This window comes from Salmo salar, chromosome 01, assembly GCF_965601325.2.
Source record: "Salmo salar chromosome 01, fSalSal1, whole genome shotgun sequence".
Classification (NCBI taxonomy): Eukaryota; Metazoa; Chordata; class Actinopteri; order Salmoniformes; family Salmonidae; genus Salmo; species Salmo salar.
Genome location: NC_138291.1, coordinates 87,171,170 through 87,191,990, shown reverse-complemented (window position 1 = coordinate 87,191,990; position 20,821 = coordinate 87,171,170). Strand labels below are relative to the sequence as shown.

Here is a 20,821-nt window from a genome sequence, read left to right as displayed (position 1 = left end):
TAGCGATGTGGACAACTAGGAACTTGAAGCTCTCGGCCAGCTCCACTACAACCCTGTCGGTGTGAATGAGGTGTGTTCAGCTCTGTTTCCTGTAGTCCAAAATAAGCTCCTTTGCCTTGCCCACGTTGATGGAGAGGTTGTTGTCCTGGCACCAACCTGCCAGGTCTCTGACCTCCCTATAGGCTGTCACATCGTTGTCAGTGATCAGGCCTAACATTGTTGTCATTGGCAAACTTAATGATGGCGTTGGAGTCGTGCTTGGCCACGCAGTCCTGTGTGAACAGGGAGTACAGGAAGGTACTAAGCACGCACCCCTCAGGGGCCCCCGTGTTGAGGATCAGCGTGGCAGATGTGTTGTTGCCTACCCTCACCACCTGGGGGCGGGCCATCAGGAAGTCCAGGATCCAGTTGCAGAGGGAGGTGTTCAGTCCCAGGCTCCTTAGCTTACTGATGATCTTGGTCGGCACTATGGTGTTGAACAATAAAGATGGCGTTTTCTGTGGATCAGTGGGCGGTATGCGAATTGGAGTGGGTCTAGGGTTTCGAGGATGATGGTGTTGATGTGAGCCATGACCAGCCTTTCAAAAGATTTCATGGCCACAGATGTGAGTGCTATGGGGCGGTAGTCATTTAGACAGGTTACCTTGGTGTTCTTGGGCACAGTGACTATGGTGGTTTGCTTGAAACACGTAGGTATTACACTGTTAGTCTACACCTGTTGTTTACGAATCATGTGACAAATAACATTTGATTTGAAGTTCCTCTGTGTCCAAATCACTAAAGACATAAAATGGTCCACACACACGCAAACAGTCTGGCTGCATCACTGCTTGGTATGGCAACTGCTAAGCCCTCGATTGCATGGCGCTACAGATGGTGGTGCAGACAGCCCAGTACATCACTGGGGCCGAGATCCCTGCCGTCCAGGACCTCTATATCATGAAAGGAAGGCCCGGAAAATGTTGCAAGACTCCAGACACCTAAGCCATAGACTGTTCTCTCTGCTTCCGCACGGCTAGTGGTACCGGAGCAACCAGTCTGACACCAACAGGCTCCTGAACAGCTTATATCCTCAAGCCATAAGACTGCTAAATAGTTAACAAAATGGCTACACGGACCATCTACATTGACTTTTCACTCACACACACACGCTCACACGGACACTCCAACACACACACTCACTTAATTTGCTCACATACTGTACATCACACGCACACACATTTATCATACTGTATATGCTACTGGTACTCTGTTTATAATATATCCTGATGCCTAGTCACTTTACCCCTATACATATCTACCCCTACCACTCCTTTATCCTTGCACATTGTAAATATGGTATTGGCACTGACTCTGGAACTGACCCTGTATATAGCTACTGACCCTGGAACTGACCCTGTATATAGCTACTGACCCTGGAACTGACCCTGTATATAGCTACTGACCCTGGAACTGACCCTGTATATAGCTACTGACCCTGTATATAGCTACTGACCTTGGAACTGACCCTGTATATAGCTACTGACCCTGGAACTGACCCTGTATATAGCTACTGACCCTGGAACTGACCCTGTATATAGCTACTGACCCTGGAACTGACCCTGTATATAGCTACTGACCTTGGAACTGACCCTGTATATAGCTACTGACCCTGGAACTGACCCTGTATATAGCTACTGACCTTGGAACTGACCCTGTATATAGCTACTGACCCTGGAACTGACCCTGTATATAGCTACTGACCCTGTATATAGCTACTGACCTTGGAACTGACCCTGTATATAGCTACTGACCCTGGAACTGACCCTGTATATAGCTACTGACCTTGGAACTGACCCTGTATATAGCTACTGACCCTGGAACTGAGCCTGTATATAGCTACTGACCCTGGAACTGACCCTGTATATAGCTACTGACCCTGGATATAGCTACCAACCCTGGAACTGACCTTGTATATAGCTACTGACCCTGTATATAGCTACTGACCCTGGAACTGACCCTGTATATAGCTACTGACCCTGGAACTGACTCTGTATATAGCTACTGACCCTGGAACTGACCCTGTATATAGCTACTGACCCTGGAACTGACTCTGTATATAGCTACTGACCCTGGAACTGACCCTGTATATAGCTACTGACCCTGGAACTGACTCTGTATATAGCTACTGACCCTGGAACTGACCCTGTATATAGCTACTGACCCTGGAACTGACCCTGTATATAGCTACTGACCCTGGAACTGACCCTGTATATAGCTACCAACCCTGGAACTGACCTTGTATATAGCTACTGACCCTGTATATAGCTACTGACCCTGGAACTGACCCTGTATATAGCTACTGACCCTGGAACTGACCCTGTATATAGCTACTGACCCTGGAACTGACCCTGTATATAGCTACTGACCTTGGAACTGACCCTGTATATAGCTACTGACCCTGGATATAGCTACTGACCCTGGAACTGACCCTGTATATAGCTACTGACCTTGGAACTGACCCTGGATATAGCTACTGACCCTGGAACTGACCCTGTATATAGCTACTGACCTTGGAACTGACCCTGTATATAGCTACTGACCCTGGAACTGACCCTGTATATAGCTACTGACCCTGGAACTGACCCTGTATATAGCTACTGACCCTGGAACTGACCTTGTATATAGCTACTGACCCTGGAACTGACCTTGTATATAGCTACTGACCCTGGATATAGCTACCGACCCTGGAACTGACGTTGTATATAGCTACTGACCCTGGAACTGACCCTGTATATAGCTACTGACCCTGGATATAGCTACTGACCTTGGAACTGACCCTGTATATAGCTACTGACCTTGGAACTGACCCTGTATATAGCTACTGACCCTGGAACTGACCCTGTATATAGCTACTGACCCTGGAACTGACCTTGTATATAGCTACTGACCCTGGAACTGACCCTGTATATAGCTACTGACCCCACAACTGACCCTGTATATAGCTACTGACCCTGGAACTGACCTTGTATATAGCTACTGACCCTGGAACTGACCCTGGATATAGCTACTGACCCTGGAACTGACCCTGTATATAGCTACTGACCCTGGAACTGACCTTGTATATAGCTACTGACCCTGGAACTGACCCTATATATAGCTACTGACCCTGGAACTGACCCTGTATATAGCTACTGACTTTCTACTTTACTTTACTTTATAAATATTTTTACTACTGATCTTGATTACTGCACTGGTTTCATTGTACTTAAAAATAAAACTTGAGACTTTTCTCTCAAAGTCCTTCTGACTTCAGGGTCTGGAATGGCTCTTTGGTGTTGAAGGCACAGTGCCTCGATAATGAAGGGGGCTGTGCTTTTACTAGTTGGCTCTCATCTGTGTCTTTCACAGTCAAACACCCACACACAGCCGCTGAGCTCCTCCCCCTTCATTACAACGGTTGGATTTTGCATATATTGTTCGTCTTTGTTCATATAGCATTTTAAAGGGATTTTTTTGAATCAGTTATTTTGTTGTTTGTAACAAACTACTGAGTGTGCCTTTAACAGGTTAATTTATTCGGATTACACCTACAGTTTGGTTGGATTGTACTTGAATATTGTATAATAACGTGATTTGGGAGAAAATATAAATGTATGTATGTTATTGTACGTTTATTTATATTAGGATAAAATGCAGATGTACAGATAGACTTTGAATGATGATGTAAATATGTTAAATTAAAGTATGCCGTCAGAAAAAATATATAGACCCCGACACACTGACGTCACGCACAGACTTCTGACCTTAGTAAGAAAGACATCAGGGAGGGACAAGATGGCGTTGCTGTGAGAGGGAGTGTTTTCTCGCCTGTCAAAGCAACATTGAGGGTTAGGCAGTTAAGTCTAGTATTGGCTATCAATGTTGAAAGAAACTAACTATAACTTGTTTTAGCAACATAGGATAAGTTTAGAGTTCGTTTTTGTCAAGTTGAATGGGAAGAACACAACAGAAAGACAATAGTTGACGGAATATCCAAGCCTCACAGAAGACGGCAGACATGCTAGCTAGCCACGACGAGAGCCAGAGCAGCATGGATACACAAGATGCAGCGAGCTCAAACAATAGAAAGAACAAAACTGACCAGGATGAAATCCTTGCAACCTCTTTACCTCAGACCCCAATAAAAAAATCCACTGGTGAAAGATGACATTTCCATGTCTGAACTTTTCTCTGCAATCCAGTCCCTGTCTACTAAACAAGACGCCACGTTCTCCAAAGTGTCCATCATAGAGCGGGCCACCGAAGTAACATCAAAGAAGATCGATAATTTGTCAGAAACTGTCAGTCAGCTTCACAAAATTGTGAGCGAGAACAAGGAAAAGATAACGTTCCTAGAGAATGAGTTGAAGAAACTGCAATCCCAATATAATGAGCTGTGTGAGAATGTAGCTGAACTTCAAAGGTACTCTCGCAGGTGGAATCTGAAACCCCTAGGTGTAAAAGAGGTGGCGGGAGAGGATATTAGGGAAGCAGTCATTAATATCCTGGGAAAGGTGGCTCTGTGCATCAAAGACAAGCTAAGAGACGTGATCGAATTGGGAAACGAAGATCTGATGAACCCCCACGCAGTATCATCTTGCGCTTAACTATACGCCATTACAGGGACATCATCTGGAAAATGGCCAAGGGGAACAAGTTTCTGGATGAGAAGAAGCTCCGCATCAAAGAGGCTATGATACCGCAGGATCAGATATCATCCTGACCAACTTGCCCTCTAAATACACCCCTGCTGTCTTCAACCAGGATCACTGCCTCATTGCCTGCGTGCGTAATGGATCCGCGGTCAAACGACCACCCCTCATCACTGTCAAACGCTCCCTGAAACACTTCAGCGAGCAAGCCTTTCTAATCGGCTTGGCCCGGGTATCCTGGAAGGATATTGACCTCATCCCGTCAGTAGAGGATGCCTGGTTATTCTTTAAAAGTGCTTTCCTCGCCATCTTAAATAAGCATGCCCCGTTAAAAAAATATAGAACTAAGAACAGATATAGCCCTAAAGTGGTGATCCTAACTAACCTAAGACAGAGATTTTTATAAGGATTAAATGTCAGGAATTGTGAAAAACTGAGTTTAAATGTATTTGGCTAAGGTGCATATAAACTTCCGACTTCAACTGTAAATAACACTTTTAAGATAAACTGGTTGAAAAGATGTTTGATGAATACTGATTCAATATGGTATTTCATTCCAAATAATGTGTTTAATAAGTTGGGAGGTCTTCAATTTTTACTGAAGTGTAATTATATTCCTGAAAGATTACCCACTAAATTGGCTAGGTTCCACCAACAAGCTTTAATGGCCTGGAAAATATGTTTCCTGCACATATTTTCCCCACATAAAGCTCTTTTGTGGAATAATTCAGATATAACTGTAAGGAATAAGTCATTGTTCTACCTCAGCTGGCATGAGAGAAATATTGACTTTGTTCTTGATGCTTTTGACAACAGGGGTAATATTCTTACATATGAACAATTTATAACATTGAAAAAGTTTCCAATACCTTCCATAGAGTTTATTTCTGTGATCAAAGCTGTTCCCAGTGGTCTAACTACACTAATGAAAACTCATCTCAGCTTTGGTAATGATCACAAAGCTTATCCAGAACTCAGTTTTAAAGGCGTGGGCTTACTTGAGAAATCTTGTTGTGATAAATATAAGACAAATTCTCCATTCACAAGACCAACTTACACCTAGAGGAACATTTTTCTGGAACATGCTTATTCCTGACATTGTCTGGAAAAATGCATGGTTAAGGCCTTACAAATATTGAATACCCAAACAAATTTAAGGAAGTTCATTTTAAAATTTGACATAAGATATATCCTTGTAATTCTATGTTGTCCAAATTTGTGGCTATTGATGATATATGTGTTTTCTGTGAAAAAGGTGAGAATCTCTCACTTGTTCTTTGAATGTAAATTTGTGTCAGAATTTTGGGAAAACCTTGCAGAATACTTATTTACCATTATGAACACTACCTGTGTTTTTGACATGACGGATATAATATGTTACTATTACAATGATAACAAGACCATTGAAATAATTATGATTTTTTAAATTCTTGTTGACAAATACTTTAGACACAAACAAAAAATCCAAAATTCTATACCAAAACTACAAATTTTTGATAGTTAAATTCAATCTTATTAAAACATTATCCCTAGTGAATAACAAGAATAACATTTTCCTGAATCATTATAATTATATTTTTTCAGAGTGATTACACTTGTACTAGAATTGTTTATTTTTTTATTATTTCATTGATATTTTTGTATGTTTTAGTATTTTCTTGTTAATACATGCGTTCTGTTTTGTATGATGTAGCAATGTAAGTTTATGTATTATGAATAAAAAAAATAAGGAGAAACAAAGAAAGCCATCACCATCTGCGCCCATTCAACATAGCCTAAATTAATGTTTTTATTCCTTTTAAACAAAATCATTTTGGGGGGTTCTCATATGTTTACAATTATGTTTTGATTCTTGCTTGAGCAGTCGCTAAAATCCTATTTTGTTGTGATCTTTGCATAATAACTATTTTGGATGCAGCAGTTAGCTAGAATAATTGTAGCTGTAGCGAAAGCTAGCCAAAAAGCCATTTTACTGGTTGAAGTTTGTTTTTTAAGTATGATGCAGTTGATTTGCGATGAAGACACAAACATTATATTAAGCAGGACATTCATACGAGCCTTAAAATCCAATTGTAATCCATAAGTAGTGTGAAATGCACTCATAAGTAAAATGTAAATATAGGCTTTTTTAGCTGGCATTTTATAAGAACTCTCCCGTGTTCTGCCACCAACTTCCGAGCATCACAATGTTTGCAAACACAGAAATGGGACTATATATAATGATAAAAAATAGAAAGCACAACAAATACACTGACCCACCCATACTACTTCCTGAATCTCCCCTTCAACGGCACCCGCCGTCAAAATCAAGTAAGACAAGTTATTTTGATTTTATAGGGTTATATTCTTAAATGTTAGCTTTTGTACCGATCCAAGTGAACTCGACTATTTATCGAAATGTGCTTTTAGAATTGTGTGCAGGTTTAATCTAATGAATGGCTTTATTTAGCTATTCTGCTAATTTTCTGTCAGAGCAAAGCATTTCCCATGTCAGCATCTCGTTTCAACACCAAGCCCACCATCGCCCTTTGAAAACGCTCTTATTTGTTAACTATCCTGGATTTAGTTATTGTCACTTGTTTAATCGCTACACTATTTGTCATATTTTTCTTCTCCTACATGAACCTACTTGGCAGATCGAACAGGTTTTCTAATTAGACCTACGCAATAGAGGCAGGCTATAGTTTAATCTCAAACTGCCATTTTGCCTCAACTCGGGATGCGTAGGCTACTTGGCTACAATGTGATATTTCTTGGATGGCTACATTGTAATATTATGTAACAACCTCAGTGTATCATATATTTATTATTCAGCGGAGAAAGGAACACATGAAACATGAGACAACACAGACTATTCTGATTGGCTGGAAGGTTACATTGTAGCAACCATTCTAGTCTGATGTAGCCGAAAGTATGTTGTTTTATGAAATTATTTGCTTTATGGTTTTATTTCGTTATTTTGTTGTGTTCAAATCGAAGAATCAAGCCTTGACAGACACATTGTCGTGTGTTCGAAGCTAGTTCTCTAGCAATGACTTTAATTGTTAAACTTTGCATTAGGCCTGTACTGGCCCCGCCCCCCGGCCTGTTTATTCAGATAATTCCGTGTTCAGGGTAGATACGACTGAGATCCCGGTGTTGTGCCGAAAATCGCCCCCTGCCAGAATTCTCTCCCCCCTTCGCGTGAACACACTCAATTCTTCATTGCTGCGACTTGCTTGCTAGTTGAGATTTCTGCTCTTCACTCCGTTGTCAGTTTAGCCTACAGTTCACTGATCTTAGTAGCAGAAAGTATTTTTTATTTGTGTCCTTCAAGGCAGCTGTCAATGATCACGTTAGGCTGCGTTTCATTTCATTTAATTTTCTTGCCTGCTGAAATTCCCCCCCTTCTAATTTCCTTAATTTGGTGTCTAGAGTCAAATACTTTCAATAGAACAAACTTCACGTCGGGATAGGCAACCGAAATTAATAATTAATGTATGTGTGTTATATTAAACATAGAGGAGGGAGTAAAATGTAGGCAGGCAATAAACATTTCAGAACAACTACTAGCCGAATAAGACATGGGAGAGATGACGAATTTTGGCAAAGAGATGTATTTAGACTAATACACTTGAAACAAATAGCCAAACTGAAAACTGCAGACATTACTAGCGCCTCCCCTGCAATCAAACACCATAAAAAAAAATGAAATGCAGCCTAGATTTTCGGCACAACAGAGTGGAGGGGGTGGGGAACACCCAATCCCCCTCCATATGTCACTGGTTATGTTGCTTTGTTGGGGTTAACCAGTCCAGGGAGTGTCTCAAAGTAGGAGTGCTGATGTAAGAACAGGTCTCCCTTGTATTAATTACGATTTAAAAGGCAAAACTGAACCTAGTGCACCACTTTGCGATTACAGGCCCTGAAACCAGAAACCTGCTAGGCAGTTTATGTTTATTCTGGTATACCCCGGCCTCACATCAAGTCGTGGTAGTGGAATACTGGTAAACTGGTCACGAGTCTGTAATAGTGTCTACTGTTTGTTCATTTGATCCCAGAGTCATATCATTCATCTCAACTACTCCATGTAGCCTATGCGAGGCACATCGAGTCTCCATTTGCCTGTGAACTTTTACTTCTCTATTATAATTTGAGTATATTTAGTGAACTATGCCTTTACACTTCTTTATTCTCTGAATAAAATTAGCAGATTTATTCTTTGAAAAGAATATTTGGTCAGCTATTTTTCCCCAGTAATTATGCTTCCTCTGATCCTTTAGGAAAGGTACGTATGTCATGTCCTTACAGTGTGTTTTGGAAAGGAAGGAAGACTCAAACTTTTTTTTATCTCCATTTCATTTAACCTTTATTTAACTTGCCAAGTCTAAGGGGAAGTAGGTGTTACGCAAAACAATGAGCTTTTTCTTATGTAATAATTCAATGCCTGGAAATCTTGTCACATGGAAATGTCTGTGTATGCTTAAAGGATGAGTTAACTTTTATTTTTTACCAAATCTGTATTTTGACTTTAAATGGTATGTTGTAGAAGTGTCCAGACACTTCTTTTGCGATTTCACTTGGTTTTGAGAAACTTACCCAGGGGTGAAAGTAGATTTAAATTTCTTCCCGGTACCTCCTATGTATGTTCCCATATGTGTTGACCATAACAAGGGCTCCAGAACCAGTGGAAGCAATAAAAATAACCATAACATCAAAGATCCACCACCATATTTTACAGTAGGTATGAGGTACTTTTCTGTATATGCATCCAGGCCAAAGAGCTCTACTTTTTTGTCATCTGCCCGTAGTACCGGTTCCAATCCAAGTGCCAGGAAATAGCACTGTAAAATATTGTGGTGGACCTTTGATATTATGGGTCTGTTTAGCTTCTACTGGTCCTGGGGTCCTTCTTAAGGTCAACTGAATCATGAACTTTAACAAGTACCAGGATATTTTAGCCAAAAACCTGGTTGCCTCTGCCAGGAGGCTGAAACTTGACTGCAAGTGGATCTTCTAGCAAGACAATAACCCCAAGCACACATCAAAATCCACAAAGAAATGGGTAATTGACCACAAAATTAACCATTTTGCAATGGCCATCTTAGTCTTCAGACTTGAAATACATTGAAAACCAGCGCGCAATGTGAATAGTCTGGGTAGCCATTTGACTAGATGTTCAGGAGTCTTATGGCTTGGGGGTAGAAGCTGTTTAGAAGCCTCTTGGACCTAGACTTGGCGCTCTGCTTGCCGTGTGGTAGCAGAGAGAAGTCTATGACTAGGGTGGCTGGAGTCTTTGACAATTTTCAGGGCCTTCCTCTGACACCGCCTGGTATAGAGGTCCTGGATGGCAGGAAGCTTGGCCCCAGTGATGTACTGATAATCAGTACCTACAGTGATCAGGCCTACCACTGTTGTGTCATCGGCAGATTTAATGATGGTTTGGAGTCATGCCTGGCCGTGCAGTCATGAGTGAACAGGGAGTACAGGAGGGGGCTGAGCACGCACCCCTGAGGTGCCCCTGTGTTGAGGATCAGCGTGGCGGATGTGTTGTTACCTACCCTTACCACATGGGGGCGGCTCGTCAGGAAGTCCAGGATCCAGTTGCAGAGGGAGGTGTTTAGTCCCAGGGTCCTTAGCTTAGTGATGAGCTTTGAGGGCACTATGGTGTTGAACGCTGAGCTGTAGTCAATGAATAGCATTCTCACGTAGGTGTTCCTTTTGTCCAGATGGGAAAAGGGTTAGGGTTAGGGATGATGGTGTTGGTACATGTTTGTCGCCAAACCCACTGGCTCCAGGTCATCTATACGTTTTTGCTAGGTAAAGCCCAACCTTATCTCAGCTCACTGGTCACCATAGCAACACCCGCCCATCCAACACCTCATCCCCATATTGTTATTATATTTTTTTTGCTCTTTTGCAACCCAGTATCTCTACTTGCACACCATCATCTGCACATCTGTCACTCCAGTGTTAATGCTAAATTGTAATTATTTCACCTCTATGGCCTATTTATTGCCTTATCTCCCTAATCTTACTACATTTGCACACACTGTACATAGACTTTTCTATTATGTTATTGACTGTACGTTTGTTTATCACATGTGTAACTCTGTGTTGTTGTTTTTGTCGCACTGCTTTGCTTTATCTTGGCCAGGTCACAGTTGTAAATGAGAAATTGTTCCCAACTGGCCTACCTGGTTAAATAAAGGCAAAATATAAAATGTGAGCCATAACCAGCCTTTCAAAGCACTTCATAGCTACAGACGTGAGTGCTATGGGTCAGTAGTCATTTACGCAGGTTACCTTAGTGTTCTTGGGCACAGGCACTATGGTGGTCTGCTTAAAACATGTTGGTATTACAGACTCGGACAGGGAGAGAGTTGCTGGTTGGTCAGCCCATGCTCGCAGTACACGTCTTGGTAATCCATCTGGCCCTCGGCCTTGTGAATGTTGACCTGTCTAAAGGTCTTACTCACATCGGCTGTGTAGAGCGTGATCACATAGTCTTCCGGTACAACTGGTGCTCTCATGCATGTTTCAGTGTTATTTGCCTCGAAGTGAGCATAGAAGTAGTTTAGCTCCTCCGGTAGGCTTGTGTCACTGGGCAGCTCTCAGCTGTGCTTCCCTTTGTAATCTGTAATGGTTTGCAGGCCCTGACACATCCGACGAGCGTCAGAGCCGGTGTAGTAGGACTCAATCTTAGTCCTGTATTGACGCTTTGCCTGTTTGATGGTTCGTCGGAGGGCATAGCGGGATTTCTTATAAGCTTCCGGGTTAGAGTCCCGCTCCTTGAAAGAGGCAGCTCTAGCCTTTAGCTCAGTGCGGATGCTGCCTGTAATCCATGGTTGTACCCACGTACAGTCACTGTGGGTACAACGTCATCGACTTATTGATGAAGCCAATGACTGATGTGGTGTACTCCTGAATGCCATTGAAGGAATCCCGGAACATATTCCAGTCTGTGCTAGCAAAACAGTCATGTAGCTTAGCATCTGTTTCATCTGACCACTTTTTTATTGATCTAGTCACTGATGCTTCCTGCTTTAATTTTTGCTTGTAAGCAGGAATCCGGAGGATAGAATTATGGTCAGATTTGCCAAATGGAGGGCAAGGGAGAGCTTTGTATGCATCTCTGTGTGGAGTCCCATGTGGCTCAGTTGGTAAAGCATGGTGTTTGCAACGCCAGGGTTGTGGGTTCGATTCCCACGGGGGACCAGTACGGAGAACAAATGTATGAAATGTATGCATTCAATACTGTAAGTCGCTCTGGATAAGAGCGTCTGCTAAATGACTAAAATGTAAAATGAGTATAGGTGGTCCAGAGTTCTTTTCCCTCTGGTTGTACATTTAACATGTTGATAGAAATTAGGTTAAGCTGATTTAAGTTTCCCTGCATTAAAGTCCTCGGCTATCGCAGTCCTGATGTCTAGAAGTTATTTTCGGTCATAAGAGATGGTAGCGGCAACATTATGTACAGAAATAATAAAGAAATAAGTTACAAACAACACAAATAAACAAACAAAAAAACACAATCGTTTGGGGTCACGTATAACGTCTGCCTTCTGCTCCAGTGCCATTTTTACAGTCCATGGTCGTAAACCTTCATAAATATGGTAATGGCTACAGGAAGATCCACAAATGATTGAATATACCACTGAGCACTGTCAGGGCAATTATACAAAAATTCAAAAGATATGGAACAGTTGAAAAAGTCACGGGTAGAGGATGCAAATGCATTTTGCCCCCCAGGATAGGGAGGAGGATGGTGAGAGAAGCAACAAAATCCTCAAGAATCACTGTGAAAGAATTGCAGGCCTTGGTGGCATCTTGGGGTCACCAGGTTTCAAAAAGCACCATCAGACGCCTCCTCCACAACCACAGGCTCTTTGGAAGGGTTTCCAGAGGAAAGCCCTTTCTGACCCCAAGACACAGACGCAAGCGCTTGGAGTTTGCCAAACATCATTTAAATTATGACTGGAAGAAGGTGCTCTGGCATCATACCTCATGATGCCATCTATTTTGTGAAGTGCACCAGTCCCTCCTGCAGCAAAGCACCCGCACAACATGATGCTGCCACCCCCGTGCTTGACGGTTGGGATGGTGTTCTTCGGCATGCAATTCTCCCCCTTTTTCCTCCAAACATAATTATGGTCATTATGGCAAAACAGTTCTATTTTTGTTTCATCAGACCAGAGGACATTTCTCCAAAAAGTACCATCTTTGACCCCTTTGTGCAGTTGCAAACCGTAGTCTGGATTTTATAATGGCGGTTTTGGAGCAGTGGCTTCTTGCTTGCTGAGTAGCCTTTCAAGTTATGTCAATATAGGACTCGGTTTACTGTGGATATAGATACTTTTGTACCTGTTTCCTCCAGCATCTTCACAAGGTCCTTTGCTGTTGTTCTGGGATTGATTTGCACTTTTCGCATCAAAGTACGTTCATCTCTAGGAGACAGAACGCGTCTCCTTACTGAGCGGTATGACGACTGCGTGGTCCCATGGTGTTTATACTTGCGTACTATTGTTTGTACAGATGAACGTGGTGCCTTCAGGCGTTTGGAAATTGCTCTCAAGGATGAACCAGACTTGTGGAGGTCTATAATGTTTTTCTGAGGTCTTGGCTGATTTCTTTTGATTTTCCCATGATGTCAAGCAAAGAGGCACTGAGTTTGAAGGCAGGCCTTGAAATACATCCACAGGTACACCTCCAATTGACTCAAATTATGTCAATTAGCCTATCAGAAGCTTCTAAAGCCATGACATAATTTTCAGGAATTTTCCAAGCTGTTTAACCTCTCTGGGCTAGGTGGCACCAAATCGTCCCACCTACGTAACAGCCAGTTGAATCCTGTGGCGCGATTTTCAAATACCTTAGAAATGCTATTACTTCAATTTCTCAAACATATGACTATTTTACAGCTATTTAAAGACAAGACTCTCGTTAATCTAACCACACTGTCCGATTTCAAAAAGGCTTTACAACGAAAGCAAAACATTAGATTGTCAGCAGAGTACCCAGCCAGAAATAATCAGACACCCATTTTTCAAGCTAGCATATAATGTCACAAAAACCCAGAAGACAGCTAAATGCAGCACTAATCTTTGATTATCTTCATCAGATGACACACCTAGGACATTATGTTATACAATACATGCATGTTTTGTTCAATCAAGTTCATATTTATATCAAAAACCAGCTTTTTACATTAGCATGTGACGTTCAGAACTAGCATACCCCCCCGCAAACTTCCGGCGAATTCACTAACAATTTACTAAATTACTCACGATAAACGTTCACAAAAAGCATAACAATTATTTTAAGAATTATAGATACAGAACTCCTGTATGCACTCGATATGTCCGATTTTAAAATAGCTTTTCGGTGAAAGCACATTTTGCAATATTCTGAGTAGATAGCCCGGCATCACAGGGCTAGCTATTTAGACACCCAGCAAGTTTAGCCTTCACCAAAATCAGATTTACTATTAGAAAAGTTTGATTACCTTTCCTGTTCTTCGTCAGAATGCACTCCCAGGACTTCTACTTCAATAACAAATGTTGGTTTGGTCCAAAATAATCCATAGTTATGTTCAAATATCCTCTGTTTTGTTTGTGCGTTCAAGACACTATCCGAAGTGTAAAGAAGGGTGATTCGCCCGACGCATTTCGTCACAAAAAAATTCTAAATATTCCATTACCGTACTTCGAAGCATGTCAACCGCTGTTTAAAATCAATTTTTATGCAATTTTTCTCGTAAAAAAGCGATAATATTCCGACTGGGAAACCGTGTTTACGTTCAAAGAGAGAGAAAATAAAAACATGGGGTCGCCTCGTGCACGCGCCTCAGTCTCATTGTCCTCTGATAGACCACTTACCAAAGGCGCTAATGTTTTTCAGCCAGGGGCTGCCTCGACATCGTTCAGCTTTTTCCCGGGTTCTGAGAGCCTATGGGAGCCGTAGGAAGTGTCACGTTACAGCAAAGATCCTAAGTTTTCAATAAAAAGAGTCAAGAAGCCCAAGGAATGGTCAGAGAGGGCACTTCCTGTACATAATCTTCTCAGGTTTTGGTCTGCCATATGAGTTATGTTATACTCACAGACACCATTCAAACAGTTTTAGAAACGTTAGGGTGTTTTCTATCCAAATCTACTAAGTATATGCCTATTCTAGTTTCTGGGCAGGAGTAATAACCAGATTAAATCGGGTACGTTTTTTATCCGGCCGTGAAAATACTGCCCCCTATCCTAAACAGGTTAGAGGCACACTCAACTTAGTGTATGTAAACTTCTGACCCACTGGAATTGTGATACAGTGAAATAATCTGTCTGTAAACAATTGTTGGAAAAATGACTTGTCATGCACATAGTAGATGTCCTAACCGACTTGCCAAAACTATAGTTTGTTAATAAGACATTTGTGGAGTGGTTAAAAAACTAGTTTTAATGACTCCAACCTAAGTGTATGTAAACTTCTGACTTCAACTGTATAAATATTTTTTTTTTTAAATACTTGCGCCTTTCAGGTCCTAAAGATGAGTTATCCAGGTTACCCTCCCTCCGGTGGCTACCCTCCCCAGGCAGGTGGCTACCCTCCCCAGGCAGGTGGCTACCCTCCCCAGGCAGGTGGCTACCCCCCACAACCGGGTGCATATCCCCCCCAGGCCGGCGGCTACCCCCCCCAGGCCGGCGGCTACCCCCCCCAGGCCGGCGGCTACCCACCCCAGGCCGGCGGCTACCCACCCCAGGCCGGCGGCTACCCACCCCAGGCCGGCGGCTACCCCCCTCAGGCAGGGGGCTACCCCCCTCAGGCAGGGGGCTACCCCCCTCAGGCAGGGGGCTACCCTCCCCAGCAGGCCGGAGGTTATCCTTCCATTCCTCCAGCACAAGGTAAGGCTATTATTTTGGGACTACATTAGTATTTTGTTTTCATGGTAGTGCAAAAGTGTGCTTGCTCTGGTTTGGAGTTATCCTGTTCATTAAAATCATGCAACATCACTTACTTGTTGTCTCTTCATTCTCTAGGTGGGTGGGGTGGAGCCCCTGTTGGTGGAATGGTAAATATGACTTATTATCTTGTATCAAGTAGCTAACTAAGAACCAAGTTACTACCAACATATTGACAGGCTTTTATTTACGACCTGATCTACACACCCTGTAACATGTATAGAGTCTGTTACCATGTCATTATGTCCCAAATGGCTCCCCATTCCTATGGGCCCTTGTCTAAAGTAGTGCACTATTTAGGGAATAGTGTGCCATTTGGGACATAGCCAAAGCCAGTAATGTGATACCAGCTAATCACCTAGTTTTCTCCATTTCAGCCAGGCGGAGGTCCTGCCCCAGGACAGCAGCCCATGCCTGGCTACCCTGGAGGAGCCCCGGCACCCAACCCCTCCATGCCAGGATACGGAGGTGGTGCTCCGGCTATTCCCCATTCACCTGCCATCAATGTGAGAATCTCTTGTTTCTTTTTCAGTTTGTGTCATGTGGATTGAAACCATTAACCTGTATTTAAATGTATTTACATAGCTTTTTGCTAATATGCTTTACAAAGTATTTCCTTGTTTCAGTATTTCCTTGTTTCAGCATTTCCTTGTTTCAGCATTTCCTTGCTTAATTTTCAGTACTTGTTTGTATTTGTCATTAGAGAGGTTACAGGGGTGCGATAAAGGACCACCCAGGTGCTGACCCTCTGAGGGATGTGGAAGTCCTCCGCAAGGCCATGAAGGGCTTTGGTCAGTAGTTCATCATTATAGACATTCACTATCATGGATAGATGTATGAAGGATTTGATGAGATTCAATAAAATTCTAATAACACATTATTTAGAGATGCACATTACATAACTGAAGTTCCTTCTGGGGAAAATAGTTATTTTATTATATTCTATAAATATTCAATGGCTAGATGCATATGTAGAATATTATACAATTAAGAGCACACTATTTAGTGATACACATTCCATCTACTACCAGTTAAACTGCTAATAATAGATTATTTTCAACAGGCACGGATGAGTCCGCTATAATTGAGCTTCTTGGAAGCCGCACCAGCAAGCAGAGGGTTCCAATGGTTGCAGCCTACAAAACCACTTATGGGAAGGTGAGGTTTACACTAGAGTAATGACTGTGGTTTCTTCTATTGTCTGCTATTGTTGCTGTTAGTTTAACTTCCATGTAGTGTTCATCTATGTCTGCGTCCTGTAGTGGTAATTCTAACCAAAAGGAGAGAGAGACTATTCTTCAAAACAACTTTATTATAACATTTGCAAAAATGAAGCAATCAATAACAACCACTCAGTGCATCGTTAGGAAAGCCCAATGAACAGAGTTCTCTCTCTTATAGAAAAACGACCACCTATTTTGTCTACGTGGCAGTTTATCAGATGGAAACAGGGACGGAACATGGTGTGTAAAAGCAGATTTAGCTTGTCTGTTCAGATAATGGTGGCAACATCAACTGTCTGTTCCTTCCTGCTTGTTTTCACACATCTAAGTTCCTGTAGATTGTGAAAACAGGATTGTACATACTGAGGTCGCACCCTAACGGCTCTTATCTGTATGCCAAGATTTATGACTAAGTCACACGACAAGCCTGTATCAGTAAAAATACTAACATATAACAATTCTCTTAAGTAAAACAGCCTAGTATGTCAATCAAATTTATTTATAAAGCCCTTCTTACATCAGCTGATGTCACAAAGTGCTGTACAGAAACCCAGCCTAAAACCCAAAACAGCAAGCAATGCAGGTACAGAAGCACGGTGGCTAGGAAAACTCCCTAGAAAGGCCAAAACCTAGGAAGAAACCTAGAGAGGAACAAGGTTATGAGGGGTGGCCAGTCCTCGTCTGGCTGTGACGGGTAGAGATTATAACAGAACATGGCCAAGATGTTCAAATGTTCATAGATGACCAGCAGGGTCAAATAATAATAATCACAGTGGTTGTAGACGGTGCAACGGGTCAGCACCTCAGGAGTAAACGTCAGTTGGCTTTTCATAGCCGATCATTCAGAGTATCTCTACCACTCCTGCTGTCTCTAGAGAGTTGAAAACAGCAGGTCTGGGACAGGTAGCACGTTCGGTGAACAGGTCAGGGTTCCATAGCCGCAGGCAGAACAGTTGAAACTGGAGCAGCAGCACAACCAGGTGGACTGGGGACAGCAAGGTGTCATCAGGCCAGGTAGTCCTGAGGCATGGTCCTAGGGCTCAGGTCCTCCGAGAGAGAGAAAGAAAGAGAGAATTAGAGAGAGCATACCTCAATTCACACAGGACACCAGATAAGACAGGAGAAATACTCCAGATATAACAGACTGACCCTAGCCCCCGACACAAACTTTTGCAGCATAAATACTGGAGGCTGAGACAGGAGGGGTCGGGAGACACTGTGTCTAATTCAACAGTATAGTATGTAATTAATATTTAACTTCTATGGGCTAGGTGGGACGTTGCGTCCCACCCTAGTCAACAGCCAGTGGAATCGCGTGGCACGAAATACAAATACCCAAAAAATATATGTGTCACGGTTGTCGTTGGGAAAGGAGGACCAAAATGCAGCAGGATGGTGGATGCTCATCTTGACGTTTTATTTAACTCAAAATTACGAACACCAAAATAATAAACAACGAACTCACGATCAACACAACAGTCTTGTAAGGCTTACTCACGCTAAACAAGAAACAGGCAAAACAAGAAACAATCTCCCACAAAATACAAACCCAAACACACCCTAATATATAGGACTCTCAATCAAAGGCAAAGAGACAACACCTGCCTTCAATTGAGAGTCCCAACCCCAGTTAACTAAACATAGAAACAGATACACTAGACTAAACATAGAAATACATGAATATGACACAGTGCCCAAAAACCCTGGAATACATAAATCAAATGCCCTTCTACAACAACCACCACCCCGAACCACATAAAAGAAATACCCTCTGCCACGTCCTGACCAAACTACAATAACAATTAACCCTTATACTGGTCAGGACGTGACAATATGACTATTTTACACCATTTTAAAGACAAGACTCTCGTTAATCTAACCACATTGTCCGATTTCAAAAAGGCTTTACAGCGAAAGCAAAACATTAGATTATGTCAGGAGAGTACCCTGCCAAAAATAATCACACAGCCATTTTCAAAGCAAACATATATGTCACAAAAACCAAAACCACAGCTAAATGCAGCACTAACCTTTGATGATCTTCATCAGATGACACTCCTAGGACATTATGTTATACAATACATGGATGTTTTGTTCAATCAAGTTCATATTTATATCAAAAAACAGCTTTTTACATTAGCATGTGATGTTCAGAACTAGCATACCCACCAAAAACTTCCGGTGAATTTACTAAATTACTCATGATAAACGTTGACAAAATACATAACAATTATTTTAAGAATTATAGATACAGAACTCCTTTATGCAAACGCTATGTCAGATTTTAAAATAGCTTTTCGGCGAAAGCACATTTTGCAATATTCTGAGTACATAGCTCGACCATCACAGGCTAGCTAATTTGACACCCACCAAGTTTGGGGCTCACTAAACTCAGAATTACTATTAGAAAAATCGGATTACCTTTGCTGTTCTTCATCAGAATGCACTCCCAGGACTTCTACTTCAACAACAAATGTTGTTTTGGTTCCAAATAATCCATAGTTATATCCAAATACCTCCGTTTTGTTGTGGGTTCAGGTCACTATCCGAAGGGTAACGCGCGAGTGCATTTCGTGACAAACAATTTCAAAATATTCGAAGCATGTCAAACGCTGTTTAAAATCAATTTTTATGCATTTTTTTCTCGTAAAATAGCGATAATATTCCAGTCTTGTGAACTCGCATCTGTCTCACTGTCCCCAGGCTGACCACTTAAACTATGCTGCTGTACTTTGCCCAGAGACAGCAGACACCCCATTCCACTTTCTGGCGGCTTTAGAGAGCCAATGGAAGCCTTAGAAAGTGTCACGTTACAGCACAGATGCTATATTTTCGATAGAGATGCAACAGAAGGACAACAAATTGTCAGACAGGGCACTTCCTGTATGGAATCTTCTCAGACTTTGGCCTGCCATATGAGTTCTGTTATACTCACAGACACCATTCAAACAGTCTTAGAAACTTTAGAGTGTTTTCTATCCAAATCTACTAATTATATGCATATTCTCGCTTCTGGGCAAGAGTAGTAACCAGTTTAAATCGGGTATGTTTTTTATCCGGCCGTGAAAATACTGCCCCCTAGCCCCAACAGGTTAATTTACACCACAATCTCAAATGACACCCTATTCCCTATTTATTCCCCTATGAGCCCTGGTCGAAAGTAGTGTGCTATAAAGGGAATTGGGTGGAGCAGCAGCACATTTGGGGCACAGATTTACTGTATGTTGAGTGACCTCTTACACAATCTTCTTTTTCACAGGATTTATTCCACGATCTAAAGTCTGAGCTGACTGGGAGTTTTGAGAAGCTGGCTATTGCCATGTTGCAGACACCAGCCAAGTTCGATGCATCTGAACTCAAAGAAGCCATATCGGTTTGAACGGGTTCTTTTGTTTACTCTTAGACTATACCAGGGTCATGTTCATTAGAGCAAAACGTCGGATAACATTTTGAAACAAAACAACAGAAACAAGCTTCTTATTGGACAAGTTCTGATATTACCTCCCCATTTCAGTCCGTTATGGACCGTTTTCTTCTGTTTCGTGCCTACTGAACACCACCCAGGTTATTCCACTCTTTATATTAGGCCTCTTTTGTGAGTCATTTCAGTATGAAACAGAAAGAAAAACTCAATTAAAGACAGTAAAAGTCAGGTATGTTGAGGCCTGAGGAATCACCCATCTTACTATCTGGTGAACAAAAGTGATTTAGCTACTTACTGTAGCTTGTAGAGAACAAGTATTACTTGGGCCATGATGTATTCTTGTCTTGAACCACAAACTATATGGTGAACTATGTGGTGATTTACTGTAGCTGTACAGAATAAGTATTACTTTATTGCACCTGGCCAGTAATTATTATTGTCTTCTAGATCTTTTCTGGAACTCATACACATAGCATTTATATATTTACATTTTACATTTTAAGTCATTTAGCAGATGCTCTTATCCAGAGCGACTTACAAATTGGTGCATTCACCTTATAATATCCAGTGGAACAA

The 20,821-nt window shown here is 41.9% G+C and overlaps 1 protein-coding gene across 1 annotated transcript in view; it reads left to right on the top strand.

Annotated features, from left to right (window-relative positions):
• Window positions 1–6,891: 6,891 nt before the first annotated feature.
• The window catches only part of LOC106611643 (annexin A4), a 30,607-nt gene continuing 16,677 nt past the window's right edge, over window positions 6,892–20,821 (top strand). Inside the window, exons 1-7 of the mRNA XM_045723558.2 lie at window positions 6,892–6,983; window positions 15,178–15,541; window positions 15,677–15,708; window positions 15,976–16,104; window positions 16,302–16,389; window positions 16,662–16,756; window positions 20,081–20,194. Of these exons, the coding sequence (XP_045579514.2) occupies window positions 15,187–15,541; window positions 15,677–15,708; window positions 15,976–16,104; window positions 16,302–16,389; window positions 16,662–16,756; window positions 20,081–20,194 (813 nt within the window). The 5' untranslated portion in view covers window positions 6,892–6,983; window positions 15,178–15,186. The remainder of the gene's footprint in view (window positions 6,984–15,177; window positions 15,542–15,676; window positions 15,709–15,975; window positions 16,105–16,301; window positions 16,390–16,661; window positions 16,757–20,080; window positions 20,195–20,821) is intronic.